We start from the raw sequence: 21,080 nt of genomic DNA on the forward strand, positions 1-21,080 counted from the left end.
AGTAGCTGGGACTACAGGCGCCCGCCACCTCACCCGGCTAGTTTTTTTTTTGTATTTTTTAGTAGAGACGGGGTTTCACCGTGTTACCCAGGATGGTCTCAATCTCCTGACCTCGTGATCCGCCCGTCTCGGCCTCCCAAAGTGCTGGGATTACAGGCTTGAGCCACCGCGCCCGGCCTAAGAACCTACTTATTTCTATGTTTGGAATCTATATTTTCAATCACTCTAAACTATTTTTCTCTACTTAACTTTTGTATAGATATTATCACAACCTTTTCTTCATTTGGGTTTTAAGCAGCAACTATTGTAAGGCTTCTTTTGTACTACGTTTTAGAAATGAAGAAAGTTGAAAGGAAAAATCTACCCAGTAAACCCTCTTTCTAAAGAAAAATAACCTTTCTTAAAGTCACAGGAATTTGTTTTGAGGGTATAAAAAACATCAAACAACTTTAAACAACACTTAGTGTACATTAAATGGTCTTTTAAAACTCCTCGCTGCCAAAGCTCCTGAGAGTTACAGACTGTTTCATTCTTCTCTGTATATCCCTTCAATGCATTTAGTATTAATAGGTGATTGATACTTATTAAATATTAATTATCAAAATAGATATGGATAGGTAATTCTTAGAAACTACAACCATTCAACATGACAAATATTAATAGCACTTCAAAGAATAAAATTATTTATGCTTGGAAACAAAATCTATTATAATGATAGTAAAGAATTTAATACCTTAGTAAAGGACAGAAATGTATTTTTATTAATTATTTTTCAGCCAATATATTGAATCAGATTATAGGGAGAAAACAACTTAATGTTCCAGTGAAAATATCAGTTTTGAAAACATAGATTATCAAAATTAATAATGCTTTTACTCTTTTCCCCACAGTGGCTAATAAGTCAATCTTCAGGTATGAATAACTTTAATTTTTTTAAAAACCAACTTGCGAAATGAGTTGTTGACTGCTTCTCTGTCTCTCAAGGTTGAATACAGAAGCTACCCTTGGAAACAACCTGGTAAGTCACTTTCCCTCTGATATGATGCTCAGGTTGAGAATCTTGAGCATTTAGCTCTGTCAAGAAGTCATCTTAACTTGAGAACTATCTGCAATCCTTGCCAAGAGCCTCATCTCATGCTAGGCTAAAAAATAAGACAACTATGATTATGTAGCATTCATCACTAGATTGAATGCCTTGAACTAGTAAAACCTTTAAAATACATTCTTTCCTTTGAAAGCTAAATGCAATACATGTACAGTATTGCTCATAACTAATTTTCAAAGATGACAGTTCAGAAAAATTAAGGGTAATAATAACTTGGAGCTTCTCTAATCCATACTTGCTTTATCCTATGGCCTCTTTCAAATTCAATCTTTTCTTGCAGAAATAACCAAAATATACTCTGAGACTTTGTCAATTTGTACCAAAAGCCCTTTATAGCTTTTCATAGCTAGTAGCCATTAGTTCTCTAGGATACTCTTACAACAGTCATTGGCTTTCATACTCCGCCAATAGAGTACATTGCACAATCTCTAACTTCCGAGGCCTCTCATGTGAAGCACAGGAAAGAAGTGAAAGAGAGACTCATATATAGTATATTAAGAAAGAAATATTAGATATAATCCCATAATTATTCTAGTCCAAACTTCTCACTTTACCGAATGCCATGACTGTAAAAAGACAAGCAACTCTTCTCTTGTATCCCTCAGTTGTGAGTATCATTTTAATTGTCCCACAACGGCAGAGTCCACACAGAAACAGACTATAGGCTGCATAAGGCATATCTCCACAGTGCAAAGACATCAACCAACGCAAGTTCTCTAAAGGGAAATATTTATCTTGACTGGCTTTCCTGTTTTTTCCAGATTTTTGTTGTTTCTTAGGATATTTGTACTAGGGTTTCCTCTAATGAAAACTGGTATCTAGCTAGACGTCCTTGAATAGAAACTACTATCTAATGGTCCCTTTTAAATAAAGAATCTCAACTAGTTCCATTCTAATTGGAAAGTCACAGCAATTAGAAATAAGGTCAGATGTAGAAAGGGGCTGTGGGAAAAGGGAAGGATTAATTCGAGCTACTGCAGGGACAGTGTCACCCTCCAAGATTGAGTTGTGAATACCAAAAGCATCCTGTCTTATTCTTGCCCACTATTTCTGCACCACATTCTTCCATGCCTGGGAATACAAACCTTTTAATGTGAATGTATGCACACTCCCACTTCAGAACCTTCCCCCCTAAAATATTCTTACATGCTTTTGTAAATAAGACCAGGAAAGAATTCTGACATTACTTCCATGTACATTTTATATTTGACATTAAAAATAGTTGTCAAATTTATTTCTAAAATGATTATTTTTAAGACTTACTCAAAATATTATTATTGTTATTATTAATATTATTGAGACAAAATGTCTCTCTGTTTCCCAGGCTGGAGCGCAATGGTACCATCACAGCTCACTGGATAATCAACCTCCCGGGCTCAAGTGATCCTCCCACATCAGCCTCCCAAATAGCTGCGATTACAGGCTTAGGCCACCATGCATGGCTAATTTTTAAATTTCGTGTAGAGTTGGAGTTTCACTGTGTTATGCAGGCTAGTCTCAAACTTCTGGCCTCAAGTGATCCTCCCACCTTTTCCTCCCAAAGCACTGGGATTCCAGACATAAGCCACCATACCTGGCTCAAAATATTACTCTAAATAAGGAAAAAAAAAATCATTCTATTTTCCAAACATTGTATGGTATTTCAAAAGATGAACTTACTACCATATTTTTTAGCTTGATTCTCTTATACTAAGCTGTTAGGCTTCTGTTCATTAAGCTTCTAGTTTCATATTATAAAAAAGAAACCAAAAAGCACATTTAAAGGGAACAAAATTACATAGTTAACTATAAAGAGTTAATAAAATAAATGCTAAATAACCATATATCTTTATTTGCAATTATGACTCTACCTTGAAATATATTTATAACATTTGAAACGTTTCCATTTTGAAATACATTTATGTTAAAGTAAAATTGTAATAAAAAATACAGACACATCACATGTGTGCCCCTTGTGCAATCTGGAAACTATCCTAGGTACATTTGCTCTATCATAAATGGCTTCCTACAAACATTTGTCCCAGCAACATTTTTGACTCCAATGCCCAGGATTCAAATGACTATTAAATGACAGACAAATTCTCACCAGGAGGCCAGTCAGAAGATATAATTCCTGCTGTTGTTGCTTTTTCACTAATATTTTAAGACATTTAAGATTACACAGACTTTTTTAATCCAAGTAGCTAATGTAGTAATGTGACAATAATTCAGTCATCAATTCTGAATTTATTCTTTGCATATGTGAAAACTAAGGAGTTACCTTCCATCTTGTAAATAAGGAAGTAAGTCTGCATGGTAATCACTGCCACTATCTTTGAAAATTTTTCAAAGACAAACCTCTGGAAAAAGGAAAAATCATACACATATGATGCTTTATTTAGCAGGATATGGTCCCAATATTAAAGAGAACATTAAGATGATGCACCATTTTGTTTTATTATTTATAATGTGTCCCAACTGTGTTCTGAAAGGAGTTGGAAAATACACACTATGAAGCTGACCAAAATAGCAAGTATGATGTAATTTATTATTCTATCAGGAACCCTGATTGTTTGGTTTTTTTGGGCAATAAGGACAGGTATTAATTTTTTTATTAAAATGTGTCCATATGAAAATAATCCCTGTTCTACTCTTATACTTGACTTGGATTTGGAACAACCTCCAATTTTAAACATTTTTTAAAAAAATTCCAGAAGAACCCTAAATTCATATTTACTTTCCTCTGAAGAGAATGAAAAAATTCCAGATTGCACAAATAAATAAATCACAGTATTTTTTTTTTTTTTTTTTTTTGAGACAAAATTTCGCTCCTGTCACCCAGGCTGGATTGCAATGGCGCAATCTCAGCTCACTGCAACCTCCGCCTCCCGGGTTCAAGCGATTCTCCTGCCTCAGCCTCCTGAGTAGCTGGGATTATAAGCACCTGCCACCACACCCAGCTAATTTTTGTATTTTTAGTACAGACGCGGTTTCACCATGTTGGCCAGGCTGGTCTCGAACTCCTGACCTCAGATGATCCACCCACCTCTGCCTCCCAAAGTGATGGGATTCCAGGAAATCACAGTAAAAATTTTAAACGTTTAAACCATAAATCCAAGAACATGCCTTTATCATCAAACAGTGGTACATTATAAAATATATAAACCAATATTGACAAATTCATATACACCTACCATACGTCTTGGGGAAGATTTAAAGTTATGCTGCCTTTGATTTCATCACGGAAACACATATATCCTAAAGTAGCTAATGTTACATACAAAGTTGTAACAATCCCCATGCCAATATTCAATGCTTGAGGGAAACGCTTTGATTCTTTCATTTGGTTTTCCAGTGGAAGGACCTAAGAAAAGAATACAATTCTTTCTTTTTTAAGGGAATACAGTATTTACAAATAACAGTGTCTCTTATACATACAAATTGGTTATTTATAGGCTATATGCAAATTTTTTTCCTTTAAAACATATATAATTGTTGAAGTACACTTCCATTGCTATATATTTATGCTACCTATTTTAAAATTCTTAAAAAGATTTAAACTCATCTCTTGGCAGGCAAACCTGCTAGTTGGTTTTAATAACCTTTTTATTTTGGGATAATTTTAGATTTATAGAAAAGTTACAAAGATAACAGAGATCTCCCATATACCCCGACCCAGTTTCTCTCACCATTAACTTTTTATATTACCATAGTACATTTGCGACAACTAAAAACCAACATTGGTACATCACTATTAACTAAACTGCAAATTTCATTTGGATTTCATTAGGTTTTCCATTAATATCCTTTTTCTGTCCCAGAGTTCCATCCAGGATACCCACAGTGCATTTTGTCACCATGCCTCCTGTCTGTGATAGTTTCTCAATCTTTGCTTGTTGTTCATTATCTTGCCAGTTTTAAGGAGCACTGGTTTGGTATTTTACATAATGCCCCTCTATTTAGGCTTGTCTGAGGTTTTTCTCATGACTGGTATTGTAGGTTTTAGAGAAGGATAACATAGAGGTGAAGTGCCTGTCTCATCACACGTTATTAACATGATTTATCACTGGTGAAGTTAATTTTCATCACTTGGTTAAGGTAATGTTTGTCAGGTTTCTCTATTATATAGTTACTTTTCTTCCCTCTCATCATACTCTGTTCACTGAAAGTAAATCCCTAAATCTAGCCCATTCCCTGAGGAGTAGGAGGGGGATTAGTTATATTGCCTGGAGGGAGGAGGATTTCTAGGAATCTTATGTATGTATGTATGTAGGTATGTATGCATATTAGCATGGCCTTATGTATATGTTTTTAAATATTGAATTATAATCCAATATTCTGTTATTTGTTTTGTTACTCATATTATTCCACCTTTGGCCATTGTAAATTCCATCAGGTTGGCTTCTGTTTCCCTTTGACATGCCTCCATTCTTTCGTTTCTTGAACATATTCTTACCTTCTGACACTACAAGATGCTTTAGCCTCATCTTGCATTTCCTTGCTTCAGCCCTAAAATCAGCCATTTCTCCAAAGAACTTTGATTCTCTTTTAGAATGGTATTTAGAAATGAAGATCTGGTATTTGGAAATCAAGATCTGGGTGTGTGCTTATTGCTACTGGGGTGTCACTACTTGCAGCCCCTCTCAGGAGACAGAACTAGGAAGTATATGCATGTATACTAACCCATGTATGCACACATATCTATAACTGGTTTTACATCTACCCACCTGTATCTACTGTCAAATTCAGTAAAACTAATGATTTTTATTTTATTGAAAAAGAACCTTTAAAGAAAATAAGAAAAGGCTGACTGAAAAATCAAGTTTTTAAGGCAAATCTTCAGAGACTGTAACCATAAAATTAGGCCATATAGTGAAATAGCTAAGTAATAATAATAGCAAGTATTTACTGGAGTGTTTATGATATGCCAGGTATGATTCTAAAAGCTTTGCATATAGCATCTTATGCAATCCTCACAATAACTCTATGAGATGATAAATCTAGTATTTTTTCCACTTTTCAGTCAGTCAGTTCCAGATGGAAACATTAACTGTTAATAGCAGCAAGACGACAGAGAACAGTTTGGATGCTCTGGAGATAATCCAGATAGGAAATACGGGCAGTGACCAGGAATGGTGTCAGTGCAGCTAGAAAGGGAGAAAGAGAAAGAAATGAACATTTCCTGAGGCCTTCTCTGTGTCACGCAGCATTATAATTGTTTTATGTATAGTCTCCTTTATGGAATGAATTTGAGAAATATTAAAGAAGACTTAACACACCTTAATTACTGATTGAAATAGGGAACCAAGAACAAAGTAAAAGGAATCACTCCAGTGTTTCAAGTTTAAGCAGCTGAAGATAAAACTAAAAGAAAAAGGAAATGAGAAAGTAAAGCTGGTTTTGGATGAGAAAATATGTATCAGACTTTGGAATTGTTGAATTTGAGATTCAGAGGAAATGTCAATAGTTAACCAGTGCTCATCAGTTAAAGACAGACATGAAAATTTGCAGTTATGTTTGCAACAGCAATAATTGTAGCTGTGAAAATTTGTAAGAATTTGGGAGAATTATCTGAAGGAGAATTCACAGAGAGCAGAAACCCAAGTAAAATGGTATAAAATTTTATTTTAGATCTATTTTGTCTGGGGTTAATACAAATAGATGTTTACAAATGGTTTTGCTCCCATACCTACCATCAGACTATGAAACATAAACTATGGAGCAAAGCAGACAGCAAGACTCTTATTTTCCCCACGTCTACAAATGTTAGGCTTTAACTGGGAGCTACCTGCATGGAAATATTTAATATCTGAGAAGCATTGGAGTGTCTCTTAGTATTAGCTTTATAACATTGTTTCTCAAAACAAACATTATGCTCATAAAACTACAGGGAGAATTTATACCCAACTCTTCTTATATAGCAGTGATTCTGCAACTATTCCGATTCTCTTCAAATAATGTCATCTATAAAATATGCTTCAGATGTGCCTGAGTATGTGGGATATAGGTTTTTTTTTTAAACTGTTAATAATTAATAATTATTTGAAGCCAGGTTAATAATTTTTGAAGCCAGGTGACATTTACATAGGAGTTCATTATACTACTTTCTAAATTTTGTATAGGTTTGAAATTTTCCACAATAAAATGTTAAATATGATCTGGCTAATTTATTCATTTTATAGATAAAGAAAAAGAGAAGTAGAGAGTCTAAGTGGTATGTCTAACATTAAGCTCCTTGTTAGTGGAAGGACTAAACTATAATTCTAATCTATCACACCAAATTGGAAATCATGTTCTAGAAATAAAGAAAATTGAAATAAAAAAGAAAAATATGCAATTTTAAATATAGCTAGGCTACATAAATCATTGTGTTGAATTAAGATTTTAAAAAATAATAACTAAATTCTTACCACTCCTATGCCTTCAAAAGCAAATACAGCAGTACCAAAAAAGAGTAGGTATTTCTTCCAACCAGCTACTATTGGAAGGTTGTGGGGATCCGGCATGTTCTAAAGAAAGGAAGAAAAAAAGAAGACCAGTTACATCTTTACTTATTCTAAATAATTTAAAATTGAAAGAAAAATCATGTAATTTTGAGCTTCACCACAGCAAATGTATTATAAAAGTGAATAATTTTTTCAATAAACACTTAAAGCACCCTATGTTAAATATAGCCAAGCTGTTAGGATTTCACTGCCAAAAGCAACTGTTTCCCTCATGCCCATACATTCCATCTGAGCAAAATGCTCCTGACTACCTGCTTCCACCTGCAATCCCAGGTTGTCCACACTAGGTATGGCTCCTGCCACAACAGGAAATACATAAGCACATTCAAGTTCTAAGCTGAGAGCCATACAGTCAAGTTATCAACCACTGCTGCTGGTGCCCAATAGAAATTCATTCTCCACTCTATTTTCATTGCTCTTTCAGTTCTCTAAGATGCCTGGTTCCTGACACTGGCTTTCTACCTTATAGCTCTGCTGCTGCCTAGAACAGGTTTCCTCTTGTTTCAGTGCTTACTCTTTGATCTGATGGTTGTCATTACCCTTATTATTTGAATATATATGTCCTGACTCTGGCTTTGATTGCTTGGTCCTGACTCACAGGCTTATTCCAACTCTCACCATCTGGACAAAGTGCATATTAGCCCTAAATAGCCACTTCTTCCAGATACCCCAAGTCTGGTCCCTATTCTCCTCACCATCTTACATTCTCTGCTTTGCCTGATTTGAAGTAGAATTCAAGGCCAAGTAAAAAGGATGAACAAAGCAACTGAAGTGTGAAAGCTCAAGGATAATTTGGGGAACAGAGAGGTCTAGGACATCTGAAGCATAGATAGAATTGTGTGATATAATGGTGATACATGACTAAAACCATACACACTGGGTTTAGAATGAAAGGGTATTACAATGTTTGGCTCATTCAATACTAAACTATTATCTAAGGCAAGCAGGATGCTATTTCTCTTCTCCAAACAGCAGCTCATGCTGTTTCTTCTATTTTGGGAACCTCCTTTTCGGCTTAACTGACTCTTACATGTTTAGCTAAGGGGCCACGAACTCTGGAAAGCCTACAGGAACTTCCTGTCTGTTTCCTCCCACTCAGTGCTATAAGAGAAACTACAGGTTTTGAAATTCAAAGAGGAAGGAAATGAAATACAGATCCATAGTAAGAATTTTTAATAAATTGCTAAAGAAGATTTTACAACAATTACCTTGGAAATAATATGTAAGATTAATTAGATCAGGAGTGACTAGAGCAGGGATTCTCAACCTTTTTTTGGTCTTTGGCACCCTTGGAAGATGAAAGCTATATAACTGCTCAACAGCAAAACACATACATACAAACAGAAATACTAAATCTTGCAAACTATTTTAAGGAATTTGAAGAATCCCTGAATCTCAACAATGGATTATTTTAAGGAAACTGAGTTAAGAATCCCCAGACTATGGACAATGAAATCAGTTGAGGTAATTGCATATACTTCAGATAAAGGGATTACAGACTAGTGTAGTGGCAGTGGATTGAAGCAGTGGCAGCAAATAAAAGTTCAGAAGTCAAACGAAATTATAGAACTGCATATATATACACACACACACACACACACACACACACACATAATGCATCTCTTGTGATTGGTTTAAATCACAAGATTTAAAGAATAATACATTTAATGAGTATTTTAAAGAATAATACATTTAATGAGTACCTGCTTTCACGTTTGGCACTGTACTAAGAACACAATCCTAAATCTCATAATAACTCTAAGAGAGTAGGTGTTCCTATCTTCTGAAGCACTGTCACAAAGCCCAGAAGCGTATTTACTGAGATTCAAGATCTGACCACAAAGCCTGTTTAATCTCTCTGTCATTTACTTTTCTAACTCAACAGCATCCCCCTAAAAGAAACCAGCATCTACTGATTGTACACTGTGTGCCACATATGAAGTAGGGGTCTTTACATATCATTACTTTTACCTCCACGGTAAACAAAAATTTTACTTATATTAAGAAAGATAAGAACTTAGTTAAAAACATTTTATACTTACCCTGACAACATACTGGTAAATTATCACAAGACTGACAGCCATGGAAACGTTGGCAAGGAATGAAAGTACAAATAGATTCTTTAGTTCACGAATGAAGACCAAAAGAATTATAAACGGAAGAAAGCAAAGCATATATATCCTTAGGTCAACACTTCTTCTCTCACATGGATTTGATGAATTGGTACTATTCGAAATAAACACTTTACTCTCCAGGAATCCTTCATGAACCTATATAGGATTACCAGGAGAATAAAGAAGGGCAAAAACTTCCATCAATTTACAACCATAAAACACATGTACAAAGAAAATTACAATCTATACACTTCATAATAAATTGCTATATTTTAAAATATTTACATTTACATTTTTTCAAGATACTCTGGTTTCCTAGAAACATATGTATCAAATATAAGGATAACTGACATAAAATAATCTTGAAAGGTAATTTCTTTTATCATACTGTAAATATAAAGTTCATTAGAAAATTATAACGATAGATTTGCTAATGTATTCTGAAGCTTTGTCACTATCATGCTCATGATACCTCCAAAGGCTCAAGTATCTCTTTTCGAGATCATCAAATTTGGGACCATGCTTGTCTAGGATGGCCACTGAGTATTCTCCTGTAGCTTGTTTTCTTCAGGTAGGAAACAAGCTCCAATTATCTCTCAAAAATGTAGTCAGAGCAAAATTTTAAAATTATAGCCTAACCTTAAAACTCTTATAAAGCAATTATTTATAAATTATCATCACTATCAATAAATATTTATTAAAAATCCACTACATTCATGCATGGCCATATGGTAGACAGTACATAAATTTTTGCTAGAGCAAAAAACTTCTACAAGATAAATCAACTTTATATTAAAACTTATTCAGCCACTCCTATAACCCAATTTTCAGATTTCAAAACAAATGTGATTTACAGACTCCATATATTAAGAACTATCTGTGATCCAATTAACCACATAATGCTACTTACTAAAATAGAAATGAAATTATAGACGACTTTAGAAACAGTCTTAAAAATTTACAGCAGAGGCAGATCATACTATAACTTGAATACCAGTGAAAACTTATTTTCCCCCAAACAGTGTACTCTCCTTTGAACACATCAATATTGTCGAGTCTCTGGATACACACATTCTAAAAATTCTTAAGACCCTGTAATAATAATAGCTAGTGTTTTTTGAGTACATTCTTTGTATCAGGTACTGAACTACATGCTTTATATACAATATCTCACTTAATCCTCAAAATGACTCTCTAAAGCAGGTAGTAATATTAATCCCAATTTATAGTTGAGGAACCTGAGGCTTAGAGAAATATTTTTTAAAAATCTTATGTAATATCAAGCCAGTAAGTGGTGGTTCTAGGATTCAAACCCAGGCTTGTGACTCTAGAATTAGCCTGGCCAAAATACTGCAACCCAGAAAGAAGGGCCCTGCCCAAGCAGCCACCTGGCCTCCACTCTTACATATCTCTCTCTAAATCTAGTAATTAAGAGAGGAACAAATCAGAAGATTAAAACAAATTTCTGATATGATTAACAATTTAAGTGTTTCTTCTACTTTAATTTTACATGTATAATCTACCATAAGTAATGTTTAGTGTCAGCATAAATGTACACATCATCTTAGACTATAAAGAAAATATCTATCAGATTTTTGCCCTATACAGACAATTTATAACTTATACTGGACTAACAGACTTTCAAGTTACATCATGTACCATTTAAGAAATGCACAGCACATGACTATCTTGTAACTGACCATCAAAACTTTACATTTTCTTTTCTATAATTTAAAATAAAAGCAAAATTGGGGATTTACATTCCTTGGTTTTTACAAACGTATTTGATTGTTGATTTAATGTTCTAGTAACTAAATTATTTAGAGCCAAATACTTGTTATGAAAGCAGTATCTCCAATTAGATTAGATAATGATCAAAGTAAAGCTCTAACAAGGCTAGCTGGCAAGAGAAAAGCAGTTATATAACCAATATTTTAAAGGGTTGTTTTAATTATTATTAGGCGCTTTGGAATTTAAAATTAATTCTATCACAAATATAGTATTTTAGCACTTTTGGCAAAAAAGTGGTTATAAAAATTCTGAGGATTAAAAAAATAAAATAAAAATGTAGATACATACCTAGAGCAAGATTCAGGTAAACATTTGAGTCCTTTGGTGCCCTCTAGAGACAGAGACTGGCTATCTAATAGGACTTCCTATGATCTCACATGTTTACCAAAATGTAAAACACTGAAATAAACATTATAAAATAAAATTACTAAATTCAGTTGTTTCCATTTGAGCTCAAATTTACTAAAATCCACCACTTATTAAGTTTTCAATGATTCTGTAATTTAATAGTTAAAATTCCAACGGCAGATTATGTTTGTCAGTAAAGCCAAATGCAGAATTACAGTTATAGTACCCTACATTTGTATAATGTTTTACATTTTACAAAGGCTTTCATAAACCTTTTGTCAGCTGAGCCTCACAATAAGTTTATGAGAAACAAGGGCATATTTTGTTACTATTCCCATTTTACAAATAAGGAAACTGATGCTAGACCGGGGTAAGGAGGTTTTGCTCAATGTGTGAGTTAAAACTGAGAAAGCAGAGATTTGAACTCCTATTCTGCAATGATCTTTGATATTGCTACACTTTTTATTTGTAATACTGTATTCCTCCCCCATTCTCCAAGCCCACATACCACTATTTTATCTATATGAGATTCTCTAGAGTATCCTAGAGTAAGAACAGACAGGAACAACATAACCACTATGGACTAGACTCATCAGAAGCACTAGGGTTCTTTATCCCCTACTGATTGTGCATAAAGACTTAATGGGACCAAGAATAGTCCTGTGGCAGTTACATAGCAGGTTTCTACGTTTGTGTGGCAACTAAACCCTTAATTTTTTGGGTTAATAAAATACATTTAAATTTCATGTACATTAAAGGGAGGGTAACAATCCTATGGTTTTTAACTATAACAATAAGTAGCAATTGGTAAGGTTTAATCAACTAGTGTATCTATGATTGTATAAAGATATCAAATGTAAAAGAACACCTCTGTAGAGAGTGAAAATCTCTGATCTCACGCTGCTTCAGTGACCATCTCAACTACTTTCTCAAGCCTGACTGCCTTTTTTTTTTCCATGTTATTCTTTATGATTCAAAAAGACTTTTACATTTCTATCCACAGCAGGCATTCTCACCTCCAGAGAATCACTTTTTCTACCTGATCTTCTTAGGACATGTGCAAAGTTAAACTTTTCCATTCAACCTGAGAAGTAACTGATAATATTTCATAGGAGAAAGTCACCAATTCTAAGCTTATAAACATTTATTTTATCCACCTTATCTACTCTTTATGTCATACAAACACACTCACAGCTAAAATCCAACAAGACAATGTCCCGTGGGGTGATGAACAATTAACATACTGGATGTGACAGAGATCTAGGTTTCAACCTAATTCCATATGACTTATGGCACACTACTCATATTTTGTGAGACTGCTTTCTCATTCATAAAATGAGCATAGTTCTTACTTTACAGAGTAGTTATAAAGATTAAATAATGTATATCATGGTTTGTAAATATAAAATTATAAGGCATTATTAACATTATTCTTAAATTCAAACAGAGCTTGTAATCCTTTAGAAGATAGGTATTAGAAAAGATACAGTACTACCATGTTGCACAACCCTAGAAAGGCATAATTTCCATCATATTATATATAAATGGTAAGATGGTATGTCTTATCACTTCTTGTTAATAAAAAGCCTCTTAATGGGGTTAGGAGTCCTAGGAAAATGCAACTTGTAGAATTAAATATTTGTAAAATCAAAAGGACGTCATCTCTAACAAGTAATGCTAATGGAAGGACTGATGCTTTATTTTGATAAACAAAAGAATATAAACAGGACTCTAACTCTAATTACTGTTACTCTTTTCTATGTCCTCTACATCTCCCATGGCCACTTGCTCTCGCTAAGACCTTTCACTCTATTCTGTAGTCACAATACATATGAGGGAACACCTGTGTCTGATGGTTTAGATTACAGATTTTTCTGCCATAAACTGTGTATAAGAACCTAATTATTTGCAAATATCTAGTAAAAGAAGAAATAATTTAAAAGTAGGATATTTTGAAAAAAAAATAAAATGAGGGTAGAAAGAAAAACTACAGAATTTATTGGGACTCTCAGACGCAGACAGCATCTAAAAGTACTCTCCTGGCTAAAACTGTCAGCAGTTACAACACTAATCTCTTGATACCATTCCCTTTTTTAAAAACATTTTATTATTTTATTTTTCCATACATTATCAGGGTACAGGTGGTAGTTACATGAGTAAGTTCTTTACTGGTGATTTGTGAGATCCTGGTGCACCCATCAACAAAGCAGTATACACTACACCATATTTGTTGTCTTTTATCCCTTGTCCCCTCCCACTCTTTCCCCCAAGTCCCCAAAGTCCACTGTATCATTATTATGCCTTTGTGTCCTCATAGCTTAGCTCCCACGTATCAGTGAGAACATATAATGTTTGGTTTTCCATTCCTGAGTTACTTCACTTAGAATAATAGTCTCCAATCTCATCCAGGTCATTGCAAATGCTATTAATTCACTCCTTTTTATGGCTGAGTAGTACTCCATCATATATATATATGATAGATATATATATGATGATATATATATTACAGTTTCTTTATCCACTCGTTGATTGATGGGCATTTGAGCTGCTTCCACAATTTTGCAATTGTGAATTGTGCTGCTATAAACATGCATGTGCAAGTATCTTTTTCGAATAATGACTTATTTTCCTCTGGGTAGATACCCAGTAGTAGGAATGCTGGATCAAATGGTAGTTCTACTTTCGGTTCTTTAAGGAATCTCTACACTGTTTTCCATAGCGGCTGTACTAGTTTACATTCCCACCAGAAGTGTAGAAGTGTTTCCTGATCACTGCGTCCACACAAACATCTACATTTTTAATGTTTTGATTATGGCCATTATGCAGGAGTAAGGTGGTATCGCATTGTGGTTTTGATTTGCATTTCCCTGATCACTAGTGATGTTGAGCATTTTTTCATGTTTGTTGGCTATTTGTATATCTTCTTTTGAGAACTGTCTATTCATGTCCTTAGCCCAGTTTTTGATGCAGCTGTTTTTTTTCTTCCTGATTTGTTTGCGTTCGTTGTAGATTCTGGATATTAGTCCTTTGTCAGATGTATAGATTGTGAAGATTTTCTCCCACTCTGTGGGTTGTCTGTCTACTGACTGTTCCTTTTGCTGTGCAAAAGCTCTTTAGTTTCATTAGGTCCCAGCTATTTTATCTTTGTTTTTATTGCATTTGCTTTTGGGTTTTTGGTCATGAAATCCTTGCGTAAGCCAATGTTTAGAAGGGTTTGTTCAATGTTATCTTCCAGACTTTTTATACTTTCAGGTGTTAAGTCCTTAATCCATCTTGCGTTGATTTTTGTATAAGGTGATGGATGAAGATCCAGTTTCATTCTCCTACATGTGGCTAGCCAATGATCCTAGCACCATATGTTGAAAATGGTGTCCTTTCCCCACTTTTTGTTTTTGTTTGCTTTGTTGAAGATCAGTTGACCATAAGTATTTGGCTTTATTTCTGGGTTCTCTCTTCTGTTCCATTGGTCTATATGCCTATTTTTATACCAGTACCACACTCTTTTGATGACTATGGCTTTATAGTATAGTTCAAAATCAGGTAGTGTGATGCCTCCAGATTTGTTATTCTTGCTTAGTCTTGCTTTGGCTATGCAGGCTCTTTTTTAGCTCCATATGAATTTTAGAATTGTTTTTTCTAACTCTGTGAAGAATGGTGGTGGTATTTTGATGGGGATTGCGTTGAATTTGTAGACTGCTTTTGGCAGTATGGTCATTTTCACAATATTGATTCTACCCATCCACATATATGGGATGTGCTTCCATTTGTTTTTGTTTTCTATGATTTCTTTCAGCAGTGTTTTGTAGTTTTCCTTGTAGAGGTCTTTTGATTCTTTGGTTAGTTATATTCCTAAGTAGTTTAATTTTTTTTTTTTGCTTAAATTACAATTTTTATTTTACATTATTTTATTGTTCCTCATAGGTTAGCTCAGACTGAGGGAGAGAGGTTGGAACAACAAATACTTGGAGTGGTAACTGTGTCAGGTGCTATCCTGTGTGTTTGCGGGTCTTTTGTTTTGCTTTGTTTTTTTTTTTTCTTTTAAATTATACTTTAAGTTCTAGGGTACATGTGCACAATGTGGAGGCTTGTTGCATATGCATATATGTGGCACATTGGTGTGCTAAACCCATTAACTCATCATTTACATTAGGTATATCTCCTAATGCTATCCCTCCCCACTCCCCCAACCTCACGACAGGCCCTGGTGTGTGATGTTCCCTACCCTGTGTCCAAGTGTTCTTATCGTTCAATTCCCACCTACGAGTGAGAACATGCGGTGTTTGGCTTTCTGTCCTTGCAATAGTTTGCTCAGAATGATGGTTTCCAGCTTCATCCATATCCTTATAAAGGACATGAACTCATCTTTTTTTATGGCTGCATAGTATTCCATGGTGTATTTGTGCCACATTTTCTTAATCCAGTCTATCACTGATGGACATCAGGGTGGGTTCCAAGTCTTTGCTATTGTGAATAGTGCCACAATAAACATATGTGTGCATGTGTCTTTATAGCAATGATTTCTAATCCTTTGGGTATATACCCAGTGATGGGATGGCTGGGTCACATGGCATTTCTAGTTCTAGATCCTTCAGGAATTGCCACACTGTCTTCCACAATGGTTGAACTAGTTTACAGTCCCACCAACAGTGTAAAAGTGTTCCTATTTCTTCACATCCTCTCCAGCACATGTTGTTTCCTGACTTTTTAATGATCGTCATTCTAACTGGGGTGAGACAGTATCTCATTGTGGTTTTGATATGCATTTCTTTGATGACCAGTGATGATGAGCATTTTTTCATGTGCCTGTTGGCTGCATAAACATCTTCTTTTGAGAAATCTCTGTTCATATCCTTCACCAACTTTCTGATGGGTTTGATTTTTTCTGGTCAATTTGTTTAAGTTCCTTGTAGATTCTGGATATTAGCCCTTTGTCAGATGGGTAGTTGGTAAAAACTTTCTCCCATTCTGTAGGTTGCCTGTTCACTCTGATGGTAATTTCTTTTGTTCTGCAGAAGCTCTTTAGCTTAATTAGATCCCATTTGTCAATTCTTGCTTTTGTTGCCATTGCTTTTGGTGTTTTAGTCATGAAGTCCTTGCCCATGCCTATGGCCTGAATGGTACTGCCTAGGTTTTCTTCTAGGGTTTTTATGGTTTTAGGTCTAACATTTAATCCTTTAATCCATCTTTAGTTAATTTTTGTATGAAGTGTAAGGAAGGGATCCAGTTTCAGCTTTCTATACATGACTAGCCAATTTTCCCACACCATTTATTAAATAGCGAATCCTTTCCCCATTTCTTGTTTTTTGCCAGGTTTGTCAAAGACCTGATAGTTGTGTGGTATTATTTCTGAGGGCTATGTTCTGTTCCATTGGTCTATAGCTCTGTTTTGGTACCAGTACCATGCTGTTTTGGTTACTGCAGCCTTGTACTATAGTTTGAAGTCAGGTAGCATGATGCCTTCAGCTTTGTTCTTTTGGCTTAGGATTGTCTTGCAATGCAGGCTCTTTTTTGGTTCCATATGAACTTTAAAGTATTTTTTTTCCAATTCTGTGAAGAATGTCATTGGTAGCTTGATGGGGACGGCATTGAATCTATAAATTACCTTGGGCAGTATGACCATTTTCATGATATTGATTCTTCCTATCCATGAGCATGGAATGTTCTTCCATTTGTTTGTGTCCTCTTTTATTTCACTGAGCAGTGGTTTGTAATTCTGCTTGAAGAGGTCCTTCACATTACTTGTAAGTTGGATTCCTAGGTATTTTATTCTCTTTGAAGCAACTGTGAATGAGAGTTCACTCATGATTTGGCTATCTGTGTTTTTGTTATTGGTGTATAGGAATGCCTGTGATTTTTGTACATTTATTTTGTATCCTGAGACTGCCGAAGTTGCTTATCAGCTTAAGGAGATTTTGTTCTGAAACAAAGAGGTTTTCTAAATATACAATCATGTCATCTGCAAACAGGGACAATTTTACTTACTCTTTTCCTAATTGAATACCCTTTATTTCTTTCTCCTGCCTGATTGCCCTGACTAGAACTTCCAACACTACGTTGAATAGGAGTGGTGAGAGAGGGCATCCCTGTCTTGTGCCAGTTTTCAGAGGGAATGCTTCCAGTTTTTCCCCATTCAGTGTGATACTGGCTGTAGGTTTGTCGTAAATAGCTCTTACTATTTTGAGGTACATCCCAGAGGTACACAGAGGAGCTGCTACTATTCCTTCTGAACTCATTGTGGTTTTGATTTGCATTTCTCTGGTGGTCTAGTGGTGACAAAATCTCTCTGCATTTTCTTGTCAGTAAAGGATTTTATTTCTCCTTCACTTAGGAGGCTTGGTTTGTCTGGATATGAAATTTTGGGTTGAATATTCTTTTCTTTAAGAATGTTGAATACAGGCCCCCACTCTCTTCTGGCTTGTAGAGTTTCTGCCGAAAGATCCACTGTTCGTCTGATGGGCTTCCCTTTGTGGATAAGCCGACCTTTCTCTCTGGCTGCCCTTAATATTTTTTCCTTCATTTCAACTTTGGTGAATCTGACAATTATGTGTCTTGGAGTTGCTCTTCTCGAGGAGTACCTTTGTGGTGTTCTCTGTATTTCCTGAATTTGAATGTTGGCCTGCCTTGCTAGGTTGGGGAAGTTCTCCTGGAGAATATCCTGAAGTGTTTTCCAATTTGGTTCCATTCTCCTTGTCACTTTCAAGTACACTAATCAGACGTAGATTTGGTCTTTTCACATAGTCCAATATTTCTTGGAGGCTTTGTTCATTTCTTTTTACTTTTTTCTCTAAACTTCTCTTCTCACTTCATTTCGTTCATTTGATCTTCACTCACTGATACCCTTTCTTCCACTTGATCAAATAGGCTACTGAAGCTTGTGCATGCATCATGTAGTTCCCATGCCATGGTTTTCAGCTCCATCAGGTCATTTAAGGTCTTCTCTACACTATTTATTCTAGTTAGCCATTTGTCTAATCTTTTCTCGAGGTTTTTTTAGCTTCTTTGTGATGGGTTCAAACATCCTCCTTTAGCTCGGAGAAGTTTGTTATTACCGATCGTCTAAAGCCTTCTTCTCTCAACTCGTTAATTCTCCATCCAGCTTTGTTCTGTTGCTGGCAAGGAGCTGCATTCCTTTGGTCTTTGATGATAATGTACAGATGGGGTTTTGGTATCAATGTCCTTTCCGTTCGTTCGATTTCCTTCAACAGTCAGGACCCTCAGCTGCAGGTCTGCTGGAGTTTACTGGAGGTCCACTCCAGACCCTGTTTGCCTGGGTATCACCAGCAGAGGCTGCAGAACAGCAAATAGTGCAGAACGGCAGATGTTGCTGCCTGATCCTTCCTCTGGAAACTTCGTCTCAGAGGGGCACCCGGCTGTATGAGGTGTCAGTCAGCCCCCACTGGGAGGTGTCTCCCAGTTAGGCTACTCGGGGGTCAGGGACCCACTTGAGGAGGCAGTCTGTCCATTCTCAGATCTCAAACTCCGTGCTCGGAGAACCACTACTCTCTTCAAAGCTGTCAGATGGGGAGGTTTAAGTCTGCAGAAGTTTCTGCTGCCTTTTGTTCAGCTATGCCCTGCCCCTAGAGGTGCAGTCTACAGTGGCAGGCAGCCCTCCTTGACCTGCAGTTGGCTTCACCCAGTTTGAGCTTCCCCGCTGCTTTGTTTACCTACTCAAGCCTCAGCAATGGTGGACGCCCCTCCCCCAGCCTTGCTGCCACCTTGCAGTTCGATCTCAGACTGCTGTGCTAGCAGTGAGCAAGGCTCTATGGGCGTGGGACCCTCCAAGCCAGGCACGGGATATAATCTCCTAGTGTGCCATTTGCTAAGACGTTGGAAAAGCACAGCATTAGGATGAGAGTGTCCCGATTTTCCAGGTACCATCTGTCATGGCTTCCCTTGGCTAGGAAAGGGAATTTCCCGATACCCTGTGCTTCCCAGGTGAGGCAATGCCCTGCCCTGCTTTGGCTCACACTCCATGGGCTGCATCCACTGTCCGACAAGCCCCAGTGAGATGAACCCAGTACCTCAGTTGGAAATGCAGAAATCACCTGCCTTCTGCATCGCTCACACTGGGAGCTGTAGACTAGAGCTGTTCCTATTCAGCCATCTTGGAACCACAGAGTAGTTTAATTTTTTTTGCAGCTTTTGTAAAAGGAAAAGGGGTTGAGTTCCTGATTTGATTCTCCACTTGGTCACTGTTGGTTTATAAGAAGAGCTACTGATTTGTGTACATTAATCTTGTATCCAGAAACTTTGCTGAATTATTTTATCAGTCACGGGACATACCATAATGTAATAAAAGCCATCTATGACAAACCCACAGCCAACATAATACTGAATGGGGAAAAGTTTAAAGCATTCCCTCTGAGAACTGGGGCAAGACAAGGATGCCCACTCTCACCACTCCTCTTCAACATAGTACTGGAAGTCCTAGCCAGAGCAATCAGACAAGAGAAAGAAATAAAGGGCATCCAAATTGGTAAAGAGGAAGTCAAACTGTCCCTGTTTGTTGATGATATGATCGCTTACCTTGAAAACCCTAAGGACACCATTCCTTTTATAGACACAGGAAAATGGCTGTGAAAGTGAGAAACCAAGCTAAAACAATCATGTAGGTGCTGAAACAGAAAAGTTGACAGAGAAAATGGGAAAAATGGGTCTTTGCACAGGGTGGGAGCAAGAAAAGTAGCAGAGACCGTCACTGCGGAAATCAAACAAAAGGATTAAACCCTTTCAGTCCAGAAAGTTTTACTGACACTTGTGCAATCAACCAGGTACAGTACTAGGTCTGAGAAATAAAGACATGAAAAAGGTATAATCTCTCCCAGTGCAGGGAGTTCATTTTCCTTCAGAGCCAATAACCATATTGGGTACTGATAAGCCAGGCACTCTTAGATGCTAGTTTACAGTGATGAACACAAGGGATATGGGAGTCCCTTCCTTCATGGGGCTTGCTGTCTACTGGTGAAAAATAACTTGTAAATTAACTGCAGTACAGCATGATCAAGGCTATTTTTAAAAGTGACACAGAAGGCCGGGTGCGGTGGCTCAAGCCTGTAATCCCAGCACTTTGGGAGGCCGAGATGGGCGGATCACAAGGTCAGGAGTTCGAGACCATCCTGGCTAACACGGTGAAACCCCATCTCTACTAAAAAAATACAAACAACTAGCCGGGCGAGGTGGCGGGCACCTGTAGTCCTGGCTACTCGGGAGGCTGAGGCAGGAGAATGGCATAAACCC

General features: G+C 36.4%; 1 protein-coding gene across 3 annotated transcripts in view; it reads right to left on the reverse strand.

The window, feature by feature from the left end:
- Window positions 1-21,080, reverse strand: part of SLC36A4 (solute carrier family 36 member 4) — a 53,084-nt gene that overhangs the window by 14,144 nt on the left and 17,860 nt on the right. For all 3 annotated transcript variants that reach the window (XM_023209198.3, XM_023209200.2, XM_023209199.2), the window contains 3 exons: window positions 9,633-9,860; window positions 7,495-7,593; window positions 4,279-4,448 (listed from right to left, as the gene is read on the reverse strand). In XM_023209198.3, the coding sequence (XP_023064966.1) occupies window positions 4,279-4,448; window positions 7,495-7,593; window positions 9,633-9,860 (497 nt within the window). The remainder of the gene's footprint in view (window positions 1-4,278; window positions 4,449-7,494; window positions 7,594-9,632; window positions 9,861-21,080) is intronic.

The sequence above is a fragment of the Piliocolobus tephrosceles genome, chromosome 13, assembly GCF_002776525.5.
Source record: "Piliocolobus tephrosceles isolate RC106 chromosome 13, ASM277652v3, whole genome shotgun sequence".
Taxonomy (NCBI): domain Eukaryota; kingdom Metazoa; phylum Chordata; class Mammalia; order Primates; family Cercopithecidae; genus Piliocolobus; species Piliocolobus tephrosceles.